The sequence below is a fragment of the Protomyctophum bolini genome, assembly GCF_963924005.1.
Source record: "Protomyctophum bolini genome assembly, chromosome: 4".
In the NCBI taxonomy this organism is placed as follows: domain Eukaryota; kingdom Metazoa; phylum Chordata; class Actinopteri; order Myctophiformes; family Myctophidae; genus Protomyctophum; species Protomyctophum bolini.
In genome coordinates, this window is record NC_137865.1 from 24778167 (window position 1) to 24797301 (window position 19135).

At 44.1% G+C, this 19135-nt stretch overlaps 1 protein-coding gene across 2 annotated transcripts in view; it reads right to left on the reverse strand.

Moving 5' to 3' along the window:
- Positions 1 to 2674: 2674 nt before the first annotated feature.
- eea1 (early endosome antigen 1) overlaps positions 2675 to 19135 on the reverse strand; it is a 33307-nt gene continuing 16846 nt past the window's right edge. For both annotated transcript variants that reach the window (XM_080761090.1, XM_080761091.1), the window contains 19 exons: positions 17247 to 17585; positions 16157 to 16306; positions 15168 to 15287; positions 13476 to 13679; positions 12222 to 12422; positions 10724 to 10837; positions 10071 to 10226; positions 9603 to 9742; positions 8724 to 9054; positions 8387 to 8488; positions 8007 to 8201; positions 7652 to 7834; positions 6720 to 6905; positions 6478 to 6609; positions 5880 to 6065; positions 5131 to 5369; positions 4668 to 4788; positions 3960 to 4058; positions 2675 to 3821 (listed from right to left, as the gene is read on the reverse strand). In XM_080761090.1, the coding sequence (XP_080617216.1) occupies positions 3699 to 3821; positions 3960 to 4058; positions 4668 to 4788; positions 5131 to 5369; positions 5880 to 6065; positions 6478 to 6609; positions 6720 to 6905; positions 7652 to 7834; positions 8007 to 8201; positions 8387 to 8488; positions 8724 to 9054; positions 9603 to 9742; positions 10071 to 10226; positions 10724 to 10837; positions 12222 to 12422; positions 13476 to 13679; positions 15168 to 15287; positions 16157 to 16306; positions 17247 to 17585 (3321 nt within the window). In that variant the 3' untranslated portion in view covers positions 2675 to 3698. The remainder of the gene's footprint in view (positions 3822 to 3959; positions 4059 to 4667; positions 4789 to 5130; positions 5370 to 5879; positions 6066 to 6477; positions 6610 to 6719; positions 6906 to 7651; positions 7835 to 8006; positions 8202 to 8386; positions 8489 to 8723; positions 9055 to 9602; positions 9743 to 10070; positions 10227 to 10723; positions 10838 to 12221; positions 12423 to 13475; positions 13680 to 15167; positions 15288 to 16156; positions 16307 to 17246; positions 17586 to 19135) is intronic.

Genomic DNA, 19135 nt, shown 5'->3' on the forward strand with positions numbered 1-19135 from the left:
ATTTACATATTTTGCTGTGTCCATTACAAATAGAAACATTTTACAAAGATAATTACGATATTCCTAGTCTTAATAAACAATAAAGTACAATGACAACCAAAACATTAGAAATGCAAAAAAAAAGGTTTTGTTTTCTGAATGCGTGTGGCAGGGACTGGAGAGCTGCATGGTTGAACCCAGAACAGAATAAGGTGCATATCTTCCATCTAGGTCACAGTAACCATTATTAGAGCAAATACTACTTGTGATCTTCAAGGTTTTAAAACGGTGCCTTTTCTGTGCCAATCTGAGGTAGACAAACAAAATAAATGCAACGCAAAGACAAATAAGTGTCCTTATGAATGTTGGCTGTTGAAATGGAACATTCTTTTCTAGAGCCTACAGTGCAGTAAAGTACAGGGCATAGACAGAGCTCAGATCAGCAGCCTAAACAAGGCATGCACTGTCACTTGCTCAGTTACATGGCCCACTCCAGCCACCGTAGTTTGACAATTGCACATAAAGGTCTTACCGGTATTATAACTTGACAGCAAACTTAAATAACAAAAAAGGAATACATCTTTTTTTTTTTTACAGTGTTGTCAGTTACAGACTAGTCACACAGGCTGTATACAATACCCACTGCAATTTAAATCAACATTGACGTCTCCGAAGAATGCACAAGAGATGCTGAGAAGCTTTTGAGCAGCTATACAGTGGAGCTGCACACACGCACACACACACACACACGCGCACACACACACACACACACACACACACACACACACACACACACACACACACACACACACATCGGCAATCACTCGGTCGAGTATGATGGTCCTCCTGGGGGGTCCTTATTGTGGGTCCTCAGATGACCCCCCCCCACACACACACACACACACACACACACACACACACACACTTATTGCTTGAAAGCAGAGCACACAGGCCTCTAGCAGTACTTAGTCAAAGCGGTTGAATGGAGACAGGCAAAAATAATGCTTAACATACAAGCACCATTCATAACCACATTAACTGTGGAGTGGAGGGGGGGGGGGTGCACACCACCATATGTAGAAATAAAAAAGCAAATAAAAAATGAATGCTGCTTTATAGAACCGAGTAGCAGTGAAAGAAGTTACAACACAAAATCAGTTGTACATAAACATGACAAATGTTCATACTATGCATTTGTGTTTGATAGAACGTAGGACATTGTGGTTTAAAACACCAAAGCATTTGTAGAGAACTACATTTCTGAGAAGAAATTATGGTGAAAAACAAAACGCAGAAGTAAGGTCCGCACCGTGAGGCTCGAAACGTCATGTCCCCTGTGGTGAGAAAATAAAACCTTAAAGGGACACTTCACCCTTTTTGCAAAAAAATATATGTTAATGACGTTTAGAAGCTTTAGAACACTTTCCTGGGGGTCTTTATGTGTGTAATATGTGGTTTTAGATATTTTACATTGTAGCAGTGAGCCTGTTGTCTCTGATGTCATGGACACTGGGCTCACTTCCTTCCTGGACTACATGTTGTCTCAGTAAGACAGCTCTCCCCCCTATCCACAAGGAGGAGCAGTGCACCAAATAATTATGGGAATTGTAGTCCAGGAAAGTAGTGAGACCAGTGTCCATGACATCAGAGACAACAGGCTCACTGCTACAATCTAAAATATATAAAACCACATATTACACACATAAATACCCCCAGGAAAGTGATCTAAAGCTTCTAAACGTCATTAACATATATTTTTTTGCAAAAAGGGTGAAGTGTCCCTTTAAGCTTTTGGAGTTCAGTCCACTGTGCAGACCTTACTTTCTTCTCTATCATTTACCTCAGCCCAGCACATGGCGTTTAGTTTGTGGATGTGCGTGCTCTATTTTCTTTCTAGTTTCTATTTGAAAAACAAAACACAAACATGGTTATGATCTTGCCTCTATTCCATCATTTGACAGACATTCTTTGGTCATGAGACAGGCTGAATATTTAGCTTTTTAACAATCTCACCACCATACACGCCCACAAAAGGTAGAGGACCAGATTTGAGTAGAAAAACATGGAAAATGTTAGACTTAAAGATTTGTTAATGTTAATGAAACACAAAGACACACAGCAATAACCACTCTTCAATAGTTGTCAATCATTGTGTAATCCACTGGTGCCCAAACAGTGGGCTGGGACCCATTCTTATGGGCCCCTATATTTTTAGTTTTCTACTTTTGTTTAATAAAAAATAAAATCTAATTCAGTAGTATTTTCACTAGTTTGGGTCCCGTCTAATCTCTTTTGGGTCTCAACTGAAATGTTTGGGAACTTACTGGTGTAATCTATTACATATTATTTTAACACGTTTAAATAGCTGACTTTGTTTGACAGTACGTCAGATCATGTTCTATATATCCTAGTTATTCCCTGGAGGTATTAAATGGAATGCTCAAAAAAGACAATTTGCCTGCATTTCGGTATTCACATTTCTTAATTTATACAGTATAGGCTGCATAGGCATAGAAAAGTGTCATCAACTTAAACAACAATCATAGGGAAAATGACATGGCAGCCAACCATTTAAAAGGCAAAATCGGTGGTTAATGCTTATGGTCTTGGCTTCACTTGGTTCATTTCATTGTGACATTTTATATTTCCAGATTTGGAGATAGAAAATTGAAGGAAAACAAATGCACAACACAAATTAGGTGTCTTAAGTCCATTTCTAGACCATAATATTTTATATTTAACAAAACAATTACTTGATTTTAACAAAACAATTACTTGATTTTAGCTTTTTTCCATTACAATTATTACATCCTCATTTAAAATACAAACAACACTTTCAGTATGATTCTCTCCTTTAGACCTCTTACACCAAACACTTACGCCAACCCAACCACCTTGCTAACACAACCAATGCCACATGGAGATGAAGGTGCAAATATGTGCATGTGAAGAGATGAATGGTGCTGTGCAGATTTCCCCATATCCACTCTCTGGCAGTCCACAGGAGCAGCAAAGGCACAATACAGATACGGGCTAGCCCTCCCCCTTCTCACCATGTCTTGTTCCACGCTGTGGCCCGAGCGGTTTCTGATGTTATCTCCGTATTTAATGTCCGTCATCAGCCGTAATCAACACCATTCAATCCAGCCATTATGTATATTCCACATGCTGACGTTGTTGCCAGTCATTGTCCGACGTCGCGTTGTCCGACTATTACTAACTGTAATGCCTAAAGCTAACCCTAACCGCAGTCTTAACCGGCCATGTAAGTCAGTTTCACAATGTTTTCGCTTCGCCGGCAGTAATTTCACCTCCGCATTTCCTAGTCGCCGACTCACGGTAGGCAGTTTGTGGAGATGTCCATACTAGCTGCATTGAATGGTCTTGATAAGAACATACTGGTGATTATAGGTTGATGATAACATTCGGGTGGAGTGGTGACTCTGTTGCTTCATCATCGTTGCAGTTGAAGGAGCGTCGTCAATCCTCTCAACCCCTGGACGCCTTCACATCAGAGCCAGAGCCGAGTCGCTGCTGTCGCAGGGAGATGGGCCTTTTGTCCACTCACGTCATGTTCATTATAGAGCACATTGAATATGACAACTCACGTCATGTTCATTATAGAGCACATTAAATATGACAAAACATGCCTTGCTCTGCCTGAGGGGAGGGAGGGAGAGGGGTGGGGCGGAGGGGGTGTATACATGGGGAAGGACAGATCACCCTTGGAGCTCCTCAAAGCACGTCTCGCACACTCGTACTGGCTTCTTCGAAGAGGGGGTGAGGGCGTTCCTGCACGAGCACTCGTTGCAGAAGATGTTCCCACAATGTCTGCAGTGGTGCTGGATGTTCGCAGAGACACAAGACAGAGGCATAGTCTACAGTTAACTCGCAGGACAGGACAGTCTCACAACACTACAAGTGGCCTATATCTGTGTGAACGTAAACAATCAACCCTGAGCACGAATGTCATCTCTCACCTTCCTGATGGCGAGAGAAAAGTTCTTTCCACATGCCATGCAGTTCTGCACATCCTGATCTTCTGTCCACTTCCTGGTCAGAGATTGGGACTGCTTGATCTATATGGAGGAGAAAGGGACCGGAGTTCTAAAACACAACGCATATGCCACAAAACCGCAAACTTTCTTCTTTTCTGCCTTGATTTCCTAACCCCCCCCCCCCCACTTCTTTATCTACTTCCCTTTATTTGTTTGCTTGGAAAATTATGATAAAATGTAATATATTTATTCGTTACATCTCAGTACAGAAGTAGCTTACAGAAAAGGTCTTTGGTTTTGGCTGCTGCTTATAGAAATAGCTAAATATGTACATTAATCAGAGCGCAGTTTTAGGTGCTATTCAGGTATATAATGTGTACAGTATATACATGTACTGTATAATATGTATATAAACATATTGTTTTGTTTATGTCTTGCATGGCCTTGTGTTGTGATTTGATAATGCGTGTATTTGGTCATTCATTGTGGACATTTTCTTGAGTGACATGCAGTACATACTGCAGTCACACTGATGGCCTCAGAGTCATTACATGGCTTGTCATGGCTCAAATAATTAACTGAACTGCAAATAATAGTCTTTTGTTGTAGTGTACACCACTAATCTAAACAGTACACCAAGAATCATAGCTCTAGTGTGGAAGTCCTAACTAGTGTTATTTGTTGTCTAACCTGCAGTGACTGGTTCTCTCTGCCAAGTTCTTGCATGGCTGCAGTCGTGTCATCCAGCTTCCGCCTCATCTCCACCACTTTGGCCTGAAGCTTCTCAAGCTCGCCCTCGCCTTTCACACACCTACGACATGACCGTGGAACAACGGTAAATAAACCACACCTCATCACACTTTAAATTAACTTTTTTTAAATGCAGTCATTAAAATTTAGGCTAAATCGGTTACACTGGTTCAGTTAGTAGATATTAGGCTATTTTCATTAAAATAAATGATAAAAAAATAAAACCTTTAATTTACACCTATAGTATAATGATATGCCCAAATTAGGGACTCCAAGTTGAACGTGGTTCAGGACATTTTCTATCATCAAGAAATAAATAATTTCCCAAACCTTTCACTGTGCAGTTCAAGTTCAAGGGGGTTCGCTCATCTCATGGTGCCTGCACAAATATAATATTACAAACCTCTCCAGCAGAGCCCGCCTCTCATCCTGGTTGTTCTGGACCGTGGCCTCCAGCACGGCGATCTCTCCCCTCAGCTCGTCCGTCTGTTTCTCCAGCTCGCCCACGCGCTTCTGGCTGCCCTGCCACTCTCTCTTCAGTGTGGCCACGTTCTCGTTCAGAGCGGTCACCTGCACGCCCAGCTTAGCCTCCGCCTCCTCGCCGCGCTTCACCTGCTCTTCCCTGGCTCGCTTCTCTGCCGCCTTGAGGAGGGAGGGAGGATTTAATGTTGGGACTCCTGCCGTCCCTATTTTGGGCATGTCATAAGCTCACCACGCATCGCAATGAGACAATTGCGAGCGTGTACAGTAGAACGGCTATTTGCGCTAACTATATATACAAATAAGAATAGCTGCTTGTGTTCACAATCCTGTAGACGAGTCATAGACCGTAACGTACGGTATGCGGGACTGCCGTCTAAGCCTCTACTCTGCCTTTGCTCTGACGTCACTCACTTCCCCGCCGAGTTTTCAACCGTGCTTCTGCTATTTCCGTCCTGCAGTTTCCGTTTTTGAAAGTGGCCATTAGACTCACTCCCTCCATCTTAAACATCTACTTATCTTCAGAAGCGTTAATATTGCGACCTCGACACAGCACAACATCAGAAATTATCCCAGAACGAAGGCATGTGAACCTCTAGTTTTAGAAATAATCCAAAAACAGCACATTTAGGCAATCATGAGGTCTTCAGCTGATTTTATGGAAGGTCATACCAGCAGGGCCTGGACCTCCTTGGTCTGGTGGAGGAGCTGTTCCTCCCTCTTGGCCACACCGTCCCGGGAGGCCAGATGCTCCTTCTGCTCCTTCTCCAGGACTGCCTGCGCTGCCTCCACCTGGCCCTGCACCTCCAGTTTCTGCTGGATCAACAGCTGTTTGGCCTCCCGCAGCTCACGCAACTCCTGAAAGACACTTAGTTATAGAAACATGGACTAACGAGATCTGGAAGAACATTTATTTTCAATGAATCATTGTGAATGTGGACGAGTTTAAAAACTAAATCCGGGCTAAATGTGCACAAATTTGGGCAGAAGAGGATGAGGATGATGTGAATATAGTGATTTGAATGAGGTGGAGAATCATTCAGGGTGATACAACTCCAGCAAGTTGGAGAAGCCACACTAATGAGCTAATGTTAACATTAAATGATAGTTAGCCTAATACAATTGTTATTATGCTTATTAATTTAGAAGGGTGATGAGACCGCTACATCAAAACTGTGCGGTTGTCTGAAAATAGAGCACACTCTCCGAGTCTCCGGCCAGTCTGAACGGAGTAATGGCCATGGTATAATAATTTAAGTAACTGTCGGACCTTGTCACTTTTGTCCGCTAAAGTTTTGAGTTCAGCAGTCAGTCTGGTGGTGTTCTTCTCCAAGCTGCTGTTGGCCTTGGTCAGTTCATCTACTCTGGCCTTCTCCTTCTCCATCCCATCCTTAGCCAGAGCCTGAGAGGTAGAAAAAGACAAGACATCAGTAGCATAATGTCACACCAGTTGTCTGTGTGTGTGTGTGTGTGTGTGTGTGTGTGTGTGTGTGTGTGCGTGTGTGCATGTACTTTTTGTTTCTGGAGTTCTGTTAGGGCCTGGTCTTGTTGTTGTAGTCTCCCGTCCCGCTTGGCCAGCTCTTGCTCCAAAGAGGCACGGCTTGTCTTCACTTCCTGGATCTGCTCCTCCAGGACCCTCTGATGTGTGCGGTTGGCAGCCAACTCCTCTTGGGCCTGCTTTAGTTTCTCCTCTGATGTCTACGTTGACAGGGAGAGAGAGAGCTCATAGGAGATATGTACAGACTAACAGCCCCTGAGTGCAGAAAACTAGTGTTGCACTGACCTCTACAGGTCAGGATGAAGCTTTCAACTAGGTTGCACTGGGTATGGGCACATCTAAGATTCCATGCCCGGACAGAAGAAGCTGTGTTTTGCGTAATTTCCCGGAAAAGCTTGCCCCAGCGGCTTTCTGCCGCGTGGGTGAAGCTTCTTTTCCATCCACCAGCTGTCTAAAAAAACGGAAATGACGCAAAACACAGCTTCTTCTGTCCGCGCATGGAAGTTCAAGTGTGCCCAGGCTGACTGTTGGCCTCATTTGGCCACACCCCAAAATCCATGTAGTACTACCTGTTTTTCCTCAGGTGCCAACGGTTCAAGATTAGTACTATTACATGACAGGGTGTGGCCAGTAGTGCAGCACATTTATTTATTCATTTTATTTTTAAAAGGCCCGTAGCCATAAATTCACTGTAAATGTACCAGTGAGACAAATGGTACATTTTAGTAGCTAGTTGAAAGCAAGTGTCAAAATATAATAAAACAGTTGAAAATGGGGAAAGTATACAGTAGTTGGAGGGGGTACAGCATTGTGTAAACAGAGCTATGTCACATTGCATCGTTCGTTATATGCATGTCAATTTCTTTCCTCAAAACTATTTAAATAATTTACAAAAGAAAAAGTGTGTAAATGTATCAGCTCTGTTTACATGTACAGTAAAACATACCTTGAGGTCCTGGCGCAGTGCAGAAACCTCAGACTCCTTTCCATAGCAGTCAGACTGCAGTTTGGTGAGGCTCTCTCGGCTCTGCTCTAAGCTCTTCTGGAGATCTGCTGTGAGACTCTTCTCAGCAGCCATCTCCTGGCCCAGCCCCGATACCTTCTCGTTCAACCTGCCCACCTCCTCAACCTACCGATACAGGGGGACACTTTATTTATACATGCTACATGCACACATATCACCACTAATAAACCAATATGCACTACAGATATAATGATGATGTAAATATAAATAAGCAACTGGTATTATAACATGGTTTAAATGTGAACAGTATTATGGGACTGAGGGGAACGATACTTGCCTTCTTGGCATCAGTGCCCTGTAGTTCCGTCACTTGGCTCTCCAGTTTCTTCTTCTCCTGATCGAAGGACCCCTGGACTGTCTTTAGCTGTGCCTGCAGCTGCTGAACACCTTTCTCCTTCTCTTTCAGTGCCTCCTGAGTCTTTGAGTGCTGCTGTGTTAGTGTAGCCAGCTTGGTGTTCAAGCCTTTCTCTGTCTGGGGACAGATTGTTGTTTATGTAGACTTGTAGTACGGTAGTTTATGTAGACACAGCAGTTGGCCATATTTTATCTTTTTGTAGGACACTTATGCCATACCACAATAGTACATTATCCAAAATACCACAGTATCCAGTCTATTTTTTATATCCCACGATTTTGCAACCCAGTGTCAAAACATACCTCTCTTAGCCTCTCTGTCTGCTCTTTGACCTCTTTGAGCTCCTTAGTGCTGGCCTCAGTGCTCTTCAGAAGCTCCTGTCTGGCCTTCTCATGCAACTTCTCCTAAACAAACATACATTATAATATTATTAATAATTAATATTAACAATACATAATATACATACACAAAGCTATGGATGTGACAAAGGCTGGTCCACTACTCAAGATACCGTATATCAACATGACACTGGATTAAGATTCATCTGCTACTGTAGATGATTTGTAAAGAGTAGCATCTCCTTGCTGTAAATATGTACGGTATACATAATTGAAACACATTGTAGTTTACTGAACTCACCTTCTCTTCCACAGCGGACTTACTGCTCTTCCTCTCCTTGTCTAATTGATTTTGAGACTCTTTCAGGGCCTTGCTGGTCTTGGCCATGTTGTCTTTAGCAGCAGCGAGCTCCTTCCCTCGAGTGTCTCTCTCCTCTTGGGCCTTCTGGAGGTCTGACGCCAAGCTTTGGGCTCTTTTATCCAACTCTGCTTGTTGCGCCTTCCCCTCCTGTGTCACCTTGTCCAGGTGGGCTCTGAGAGCCCCCCTCTCCTGCTCAAACCGCTCCAGTTGCTGGCGGCTCTCGTCAAAGGCAGCCGCCTTCTTCTTCAGCTCCCCTTGTAGCGTCACAGCCCTTATCACACAAAACAGGACAATGTAAATTTTACTGTATCCCTTTAGCCTAAATGTCTTACTGTACTCTGTGCTGTTTACATGTCTAATAAAGTATTCACTATTCAATCAAAGTATTCAATATCAAAGAAACGGAAAGTTAGCATTTGACTGGTTTCTAGTTATTTATCAAACACAATGGGCCTCATTCACGAAACACAAACTGCACGTGACACTCGTACTGTACGTGGCACAAAACATCGGTGACTGTTATTAGAATACCTTATTCTTCATGTACAATCAAATACAATAGTGCCAAACTTTACACAAACTGGAACAATACAAATTATTCAAACATGAACGTGCATTTAGATTTGACGAACAGCATAGGTTGAATTCATCATTGTATGCAACTGAGATGTCCACAAATCAAGGCTGTACACACAAATCCGATGTTTCTCTTCACTTAGGAATACTAAAGGAAAACTAAAAGTAGAAATCTATAGTAGAAATCTAAGAAGAGCTTTGTGAACAAGGCCCAATCTGTGCTCCCGTGTCGGTGTGTCTCACCCCGTTTTCTCCGTTTGCAGCTGGTGCTCCAGTTCCTTGGCCTTCCTCTTCGCCTCCGACCTCTCTGTCTGGAGCTTCTGCACCTCCTGCTGGGCCTGCTCCCGTGCTGCCTGCACCTCCACCAACTGCATCTCCACTTTCTGTCACAGATTACCACAACCAGTCACACGTGAGACAAAAAGCACATACTAGCAGGCCTTTTATTGGACCTTTTTAAAGGTACCTTTACAGGATCAACAAGAGCACAGGCTGTTTTCACATGTATAGGTTTTGTATATCGTCTCTGTCGGGTGGAAACCAAAACTGTTACTTTTCAAGATTCAAATTCAAAAAGCAAAAAAGCAAATCTATAAGCTCACCTTTGATGCTTTCGTGTAACGCTGTAGTATGATCAAGTAGGGCATTAATTCACGATAAAAGAGAGGTTTCTGCCCGGCAGCAACGATATACTGTACACTTGACACTGACCTTGCCGTGTCCCTCTAACTTCTCTATCCGCTGTTCTGAGGTCAGCAGCTTGTCTTTGCACTCCTTCAGGCCAGCCTCTGACTGGCTGCACTGCTCCTGTTTCTCCTGCAGCCTGTGGCCTTGATCCTCCAACCTCTTCTGAGTTTTACTCAGCTCCTGGGGGAGGGAGGGAAGTCAGGTTATTATTGGGCACTTTGACAAAACAGATTCATCAGAGAGGATGAGAGGAGACATAGGTTAAGGTCATTTTAAACAAAGTTATCTCTTTATATAAAAGTTGTTTCTGTGCTATTTGCTGTAACATCGTGCAGATAAGTTGATAACAACACACATACTGTATGAAGAGATCATTTAATCTTGAGATATTGAAATAAACTGTGGTATAAAAGCAAAAGAACACATTAGGTTGTGTGCTATAATAAAGAATATGATGACTGTAACTGCATGGAAGGAACCATAGGCGAGTGCCGTAGGCGATGAAAGCTGTGATGTTCTTTACGTCAGTCCACAACAATGGACTGGCGGTGGGGGGACAAACGCACGTGGCGTATGTCAACACGAGCAGAGCCATGACATCACACGTTTTTTCTTCGTATTTCAGACGCCTGGCACCCCCGATAACGTAAACGTGGCCTGAGACATAAGGCTCTGACCTGTTGCTTGTCCTGCAGTGCATGCTGGGCCGTCTCCAGGTGGTTCTCCAGGTCAGCCCTCTGGGCAGCCTTGGCGGCCTCAGCAGAAAGCAACATCTCAGTCTTGGCCTTCAGCTGGGGGTGCATTGGAAGAAAACATATGTGGATTAAGCCATCTTAAACTACCGGTACATGTATTTGTGCTGTAGTGTACAGTATATATTATAACAAAATAAAACAAACCCTTGACTTCCTCAACAAGTTTGTGTTGAGGACGTCATTGTTTGTGAAACAAATTAGATGAAAGGGGCGAATACTTTAGCATGTACTTGGTATGTACATACTAAGGTTGGACGATATGCCAATTATTTTGTAATCACCCATCGTCTGCCCAAAATCGCCGATGGTCGATATATTGAAAAAGTTCACACCGGTGTGAACTGAGTGGTGCAACTCCCCTCTCTCTCTCTCTATCTCTCATTAGCAGGCAACAGTGCAGCACTATCTCTCTCTGTTTCTGGCACAACAGCGCCCCTACTGGTACTAATAGTCATACTGGTGCTCATAGTCACATAGGTGGGTTAACGTCACATAGGCGGACACATAGGTGAACACGGACATTGCTGTTCCTTGGAGTGGTTGCACCACTCAAAAAGGCAGATCTACAAGCTCTCGCCTTGAGAGCTTGTAGATCTGCCTGTTTTTCCAGTGCCGTTCGCTATGCGTTGAGAGCTTTGTAGATCTGCCTGTTTTTGCAGCGCCGGTGTCAGAGTAACAAAATAACATAGATTACAGGTGGAGATGAAGTGAAGTTTAATCAGACAAGCAGCATGCTGAGCTAAACTGGTGTTGTTGTTAGCTTAGCTTGTTGCAATGCTAATGCTTTGTCACTCCTCGTCGGTTCCTTTTCCTTCGTCTTTTAGTCGACTTCAAGGTTGTGCATTGAAGCAGGTCGGTTGTGATGAAACAACATGTCATGTAGCCTACAGTAACTTCTCCTCCCCGGACCACAATGCTGCTGCCATGGCTGCTGCTTGGTCAATGGGGCATACCATTACAAGGGGACGGGGGACGGGGACGGGGGTTTCCACCGGCAGCTATTACTAGTTTGCTGCCCCAAATTGATTCGCATTTTCCTCACACTTCATTTTGCTATACAGGTTAATTGGGCGACATTTGAAGAATTGAATGTTTGATAAGGTTGAGATTATTTTGCTAAATAAAAAATAAAATAAAATCGCTGAGAAAATCACCTAATATAAATATTCGGCGATGGACTCATCCGATCCACGATTGCCGATATATTCATATTCGGCACCCAACCTTAGTACATACCGGTATATGAGATAGAAGTTATACACTACTAAATATCAGAATTTCCATTTTATAATAGGAGAGAGCTGTTCAATAGGTTCCCCAAATAAGTGAATGTCCAACTAATTTTGCTGCTAGGATTTCTGACTCATTATTTGAGTCAGTAATTGCTCTGATCAGAGCCACAGGTGATTGTGACGGTTACCTGTGAGTCCAGCTGAGCCACCTTCTCCTTGTTCTCTGTGAGCTGGGCTGTAAGTTCAGTCACAGAGGTCTGGAGTGTCTGTGCTCGGTCCTCGGCAGACCGCAGCTGGGTCTTCTGCTCCTGGACCTGCTTATGGATGTTGTCCTGGGCCTGCTTGTGGCTTTCAGACTGGTTCTTCAGCTTGTCTGTCATGTGGGTGACCTTCAACCCCCGGCGACAGTTACAGAAAAGACGATTAGCTCATGTTGACGTAAAAACTGTCTCAGTAACAGTTTTTTCCCCCAGGCAGTCAGGCTGCTGAACAGCTGATCTTGCTCTGTAATGTCACTTTACATTGTAACTTCCTTTTTGTTGGTTTGCAACTTTGCACTATACTTGTGTTTTTGTCTTGTATACCTCTGGTGTGTACTGAGAGTGCTCGGAGCAAAATTAATTTAATTGTATTTATACACTGTATTTATACACATGACAAATAAACCTGAATCCTCTTCGATAATGATGTTATACTAGCAGCCAATCTTTACGTTGCCACTCTCTCTCTTTATTGCAATCATCTTTTCCTTTTTTCTCCCAATTTAGTCATTGTGCCAATTCTCCCACTGTACTGTAGTCCCTCGTCACTGCTGAACCCTATTGGCTGGTCTTTGAGGTGGTGTAAACAACCACGCATCTACCCTGGTGCATGAATGGAAGGGTTGTCTAAGTCTATGGCGAATAGCAACGGTTGCTAAGCTAGCTTTATAATTGATTCAGTATTTATTATTTGATATTCATTTTAGCCCTTCCTATACAAACCCATTGTAACTTCAAACTCTATTTTAACCATGATAGATTCATCGAAAACACAGACCTTTTTTCTGGTGACTGATATTGTCCTAATACGTGAGGGGCCGTGTTTTTTCATTTACCGTTTTCATTTATTTTTTATTTTCATTTATTCTTTAGTCTCCTCCGTCGCGCAGCAGTCCTACACATTTCCCAAAACAATTATAAAAATAAATGGAAAAAACACCCCCCTCACGTATTAGAAGGACAGTATCAATCAGCAGAAAAAAAGACGGGTGTTTGAAGTTATAATGGGTTTGTATAGGCAGCTACAATGAATATCAAATACTGAATCAAGCAACTTAAAAAACTGTCTGGGGTGTTCACATAAGCCGATAGTAGACGATAAAATGTCCAAACGTTTTTTTGAAAGTTAAATATGATATCCCTTTAAGTTGGGTCAGCGTGTGTGCATCTATTCTACAGTACCTGTTCTTGTAGTGCATGGTTCTTCTCCTTCAGCTGGCTGAGGACAGCCGTCTCTCCTTCCCCAGCCTGGATCTTGGCACACAGGTCTTCCCTCTCTGCCTCCAGCTGACTCACACTGTCCTTGCTCTTCTGCAGCAGGGCCTCAAAGTTCTGGATCTTCTGGTCCTTATCGCCAATCTGACGCAACACTTGCTCCAGGTCATTCTAAAATGGAGACACCCGTTATGATAGCGTTGTGTGCCAAACATCCATTGATAACATTCAATGTCTCCATTATTGTCAGATTTTCTGAAGAGTTTTCACCCAATTCTGAAATTAATCATCTGGCACACACAAAAAAAAGAAAATCGCAAGTGAAAAGAAACGCTCAATGATTAACTCAATGGAATATAAAATGAATGATCAAATCACATTCTAAAGGACTACCACTAGCACCAGTGGGCAGGTCAATGGGAGATGATTTGACGTGACATTGCGACCAGGTATAATTACGCAAAACAATATTTATGCAAATGTCATTGCGTGCCAATTTTGCCAGACAATGCTCTGTTTTTACTCACCACCGCTCAATGTTATTTCAGCTCCAGTGTCAGCTCACCACCGGAGTGGTGGTCGCCTCGCCGCCGGGGGTCCGGACTATGAGTGAGCCTTAAGGGGAACCTCCCACCAAACCCCGCACCTGTGCTGTGCGCCTGCTAATTGCCTAAATCGTACATTGTTTGTGTGGGTTTGTCTCCCAGCAGTGCTTGTAATAAACATTGTATAGGTTCCAGCAAGGCCTGCCACTAACTCAACATCTGGGGAGCCACTCCCCGGAGTCTCTTTTCGTCTTCCACTTCGCAGTTCTGTGGACCTCTAATATGAACCAGAAGTGTGACCATGGACCCGGCCTCCTCACAGAGCACGACCTGGACCAAACGTGGACCAGGCCCTTTCATGGAGCCCACCAAAGCGTGACCGTGGACCCGGCCAGCCTCACAGTGCATGACCATGGACTGCATTCATTATTATTGTTATTGCTACTACTTGTATTTGCCTGTATCTCTTTCCCTGTTTATCTCTCTTCTATTCTTTCTTCCTATTTCCCCTCAGCAACCCCCCCGCCCCCCCTCTCCCCCGACATGGTCGAGGCAGATGGCCGCCCACACTAGAGTCGGGTTCTGCCTGGCGTTTCTTCCTAAAGGGGAGTTTTTCGTTACCACTGTCGCAATATTGCTTGCTCTGGGTGGATCTTTGTTGGTTTATAAAGTGTCTTGAGACAACTTGTTGTGATTTGACACTTTAATAAAATTGAATTGAAATTCACAGGTTTTACCGATGATACCAATTAAGGCTCTGCTCCATTTAGTGTGCCGTGGTTCTCAAACTTTTAAATTTCAAGGACCCTGATAACTCTGAGAGTGTACAATTGGAATTTGTACACTCTCAGAGTTACACACCCGTACGCCGTACGGGGCCATTTGGAACGCACTCAAGGACACTTTGATATCCACTGTTTCCAGTGAGTCAACATGCACAATAGCAGCAGCACCGTGACACTGTTTGACCAGAATGGACTTCACTAGAGCCTTCATTAGCATCATCGGTAACACCTGTGAAGAAAGTAGTGAAGGGGCCCAAGTTCTTTCTAAAATGACGTGTGTGCATAGCCCATTGTGTAAGTGAAGGTAAGGAACTGGACGGTACCGCTACCTGAGCCTCCCGCAGCTTGCCATTGGTGTTCTGCTGCAGGGCCTGCACCTCCTGGTGCTGCTGCTTGGCCTTCTCCACCTGGTGCTGAAGGTCCGTGTTCTTACTGGCACTCTCCTTCAACTGGACATCCAGAAAGACACCAAAGTGAGCACATTCTGTCAAAATATCTGACGATTGGGGGCACGGTGGCACAGTCGGTAGTGCTGTCGCCTCATAGCTAGTTTTGTCAACATATGCTGTAGTACATCTGAAGTTGTCCCTTTCCTGTTGCCTTACCAAACCGCACCAATGATTCGCCATACAACTCCTTGCAACAAGCAACTACTTGCAAGTTGCAACCATTATCCCCAATGACAGTTGCAAGGTGTTGCATTGGTGTGGTTGACCTTAAAACTGTTTTGTTGCAAGAAGTTGCAACAGGTATGGTTTGGGCTTTAAGTGGTTGAATCGCTAAAAGTAAATAGTTACACATTGACTGCCACAATTGTTTCAGTCTCTGTCCATTCATGTGCCAAGAGTATTTTAAAGTGAGGTTCTTTATAACCAGAAGTTAGCTCACGGGACTTAACCAGAAGTTAGCTCACGGTTAAGCAATCCTATTGAAAGAGGATCACGGACCCAGAACAGTGACGCGACCTGAACTCGGCCGTATATAAAGCTTGTTTTGATTAGAATCGGAATCTGGGATCCGAGATAAAAGGGTGTTAAGATTTCGGCTATCATTGAAGTCAACGGGGGGGACCTATTTACTGACCAGCCACATCCTGTTTATCTCCAAAACACGGAGACGCTGATAGACTCAATCTCAAACTGAATCAATATAAAACATTAAAAGACGCAGATCTCCGTCCATGGCAATGAGCGGTTGGATTTGAAAAGACTGAGATCGGCCGTCCATGGCAGTCGTTGAATTAAATCTAAATCTGTTCATCATGCAGACGTTTGGGTCCGTTACTTTTCCAATTCCACAGCGGTGCAGCCGAGCCTACCTGTTCCTCTGCACGGGAGAGTTTGAGCTGGAGGTCGGCTGCTTGCTGCTCACGGTCCTTCAGCTTCTCCCCGGAGAGCTGCCGTTGTTCCTTCAGGCGGCCCTGCAACTCGCCCAGCTGCCGCTCAGCCTCCAGCAGCTTAGCATGCAGCTAACAGGAAGAGCAGACAGGTCATGGTAAACTTTATTGTTCCCAAGGGAAACTTGTCGTGGGCTTTCACCCATGGTGTGCTCCTTAAAACTGTTTTGTTGCAAGAAGTTGCAACAGGTGTGGTTTGGGCAGGGTTCGGGCAAGTGATCCTTCCACTTGGTTCTTTGTACCTTCTACCAGAGTACAAACTCTTCATTTAAAATTTAAACATGGGTAACATCGCCGACAATGTTTTGAGCAGAGCCTGTCTTAGTGTAGCCTGCTCATAAATAGACTGCAGAGTTGCAGAGTTGTCTTACCCCTATGATCTACCCTGCAGTGGGTTAGAACGCCAGACAGGGGAGAACGCCATCAGACTTCACATGGGCATGGACAAAAGCATCAAATGTCCCTTTCATTTCTCAGCCGAGTAGTTTTTGAGGGGTGCAAGCCCCTCCTATACAGAGGTTTAATGTGTGACTTTAGTTCAATGTTGGTTTTGTAAACGCCATTGACAATGAAAGGAAAATTTACGTCATAATGTAACTCATTACGTCATAGTGTCTCTTTATTGTTAATGGCGTTTAATGTTTGTGTTGGGACCGTTTGTTTTACATCACCTAATCAACATGAGTTAGACTTTAATATATTAGCACCCCTCACTTCACACGGATGTGATTTTTATGGTACATACACTGTTATTTTCACTCTGAGAGTATACAAATGTATAGCCAAAGGGTCAATTTTGCTTATCAAAAATCAATTATGTATATATTTTTGCATTGGCTCAAACACCTGTTCTTCTCGAATTGTTTGGTTAATTGTAAAAAAGTAAACACTAATCGATCATTTATTTTTGATTTTATTATAAACCCATCTCGAACCTTGCACTAAACAGTGAACAGCTATAGTAAGTGCTTTAGTCAAATACATCCTGTATATTATTTAATTTGAGGTGTACCTGACTGATCTCGCTCTGCTGCTGGGCTCCTTGGCTCTCCTTGTCCTCTCTTTGCTGCTGCAGCTGTTTCCTCTCTGCCTTCAGTTCCCCATGCTTCACCTCAACTTCTGTGACCTCCCTCTTCAGTTTGGCCACATCCTCGGCCCTCTCTCCGAGGTCCTCCCGCGCCCTCTGCAGGGAGGCCTCGGCCCCTGCAGCCCTGGCCTGCAGCTCCTGTATCTCCATCTCCCTCTGATGCAGACTTGCTTGCACTTCCTTCTTGGCGGTCAGCTCCAGCCCCAGGCGCTCCTCTAGTTCGTGGTGTTCCTTCTCCTCGCGGGATAGCTTTTCTGACAGGCTCTGTGAAAAAAGGCATGAGCACGAGATAGCGTCAAGTTAGGATGATGGCGTGTGGAAATCATATAGAAATGGCTGCAAGTTATTCTTCTTTCCACTGTCTGATGACGTCTTGATAATGTCTACGGTACGAATGCTGGAAATGGTTAATAGATTCAGCATTCAAAGTGCTCAGGTGGCTCAGTCAAATAAGCACCGATGTTGTGAGTTTGAGATCAGCTCAACACCTGTGTTGCACATCATCCCTCCTTTCTCTTTTCAACGTCCAATCTAGAACCCAAGCTAAATGTGATAGGAGCTGCAAGAGAGTGAAAGCACCCTATGTCACAGTTTGTCACACACACACAATCGTCTTCAGTAAAAAATAAAAACTCTTTAAGAACACATTTCAAAATAGAGTGAAGTGACATTTCTAATGTGACTTTGCTAATGACAGATTGACAGATGACAAGGCACTTAATACCAGGGTTATGTATACATTGCATGGCCCCCTCCATACAGTACATTTGCCAGCTAGGTGATGAAGTACAAAATGCTGTTAATGGTGCTTGGCTCTGCTAAGTAGGGAGTGTCACGGTAAACCTCTTCTATCTGCTTTGCCCAAAGTCACATAGCAGCTGGCTCTCATTTATGACCATCCCACAATCCCTCTCTCTGGAGGCGTCATGCTGTTACGTCCAGCCCTCTCCTCCTCATGCCCTTGCTCACTGTCTAGCTCTCCCCATGTCGCCGCCACGTTCTACTGCTCGGTTATTCATCTCTTAATCCTGCCTTTGGGATTCAACGAAACCCCCGTTGGCTGTTTCACCTGGCTGTTCTTAGAAATTATCCTCTATGTGGTTCCCTTATCTCATCTTTATCCTCCTAAGCCATAAATCCCTCTCTTCTCATCCAGAATTCCAGACACCTACTTGGCTTAGAGCACAGTGACATGGACACACGCCTGCCACGAGACAACTTCAACTCTAGCTGGCAGCCCACACAGCAAACTGTCAATTCGCGCTGTAGTACATTGGTGCAGTTACCTGTGATCATATTTCATCCCAAGTGACACCGGCTGCACGGCAGAGATCCCCATTCCCCACTCCTGCTATAAATGAATTATAGACGCGTGTGTGGATTTTTGTCAACATATCAGCGTTGCCAACACAAACTCATGCAGCCTGATGACAGGGGGCGCATTGTGATGGAACGATGCAGAGCGAAGGCTGCCATGTTCCGCAGTTTACGCATTTAGACCCGAGGCCGATTTTAAAAAGGCCTTCACAGTTTTATGAAAGACACCTAAAACCTGAGGTCTTTCTGACGTGCACACATTCCCCGCTCCAGAGATAAAGTAAGACTGCGGCAGCAGCCAGTCTTAAAGGGAAAGTAACGTGGCCTTGGCAGCCGGTCTAAATGGGTTAAGCGCAGCTGGTGGCGCTCGTTAAGCGGTGTAAAATGTAATGACACCACCTAGCTTTTGTTGTTGGCAGGCAGATGCCTTGGTAGGCATGTTGTCAGTTACAATGTGTGCTCACCACCCTGTAAACCTGTCAAATGACTGAAATATC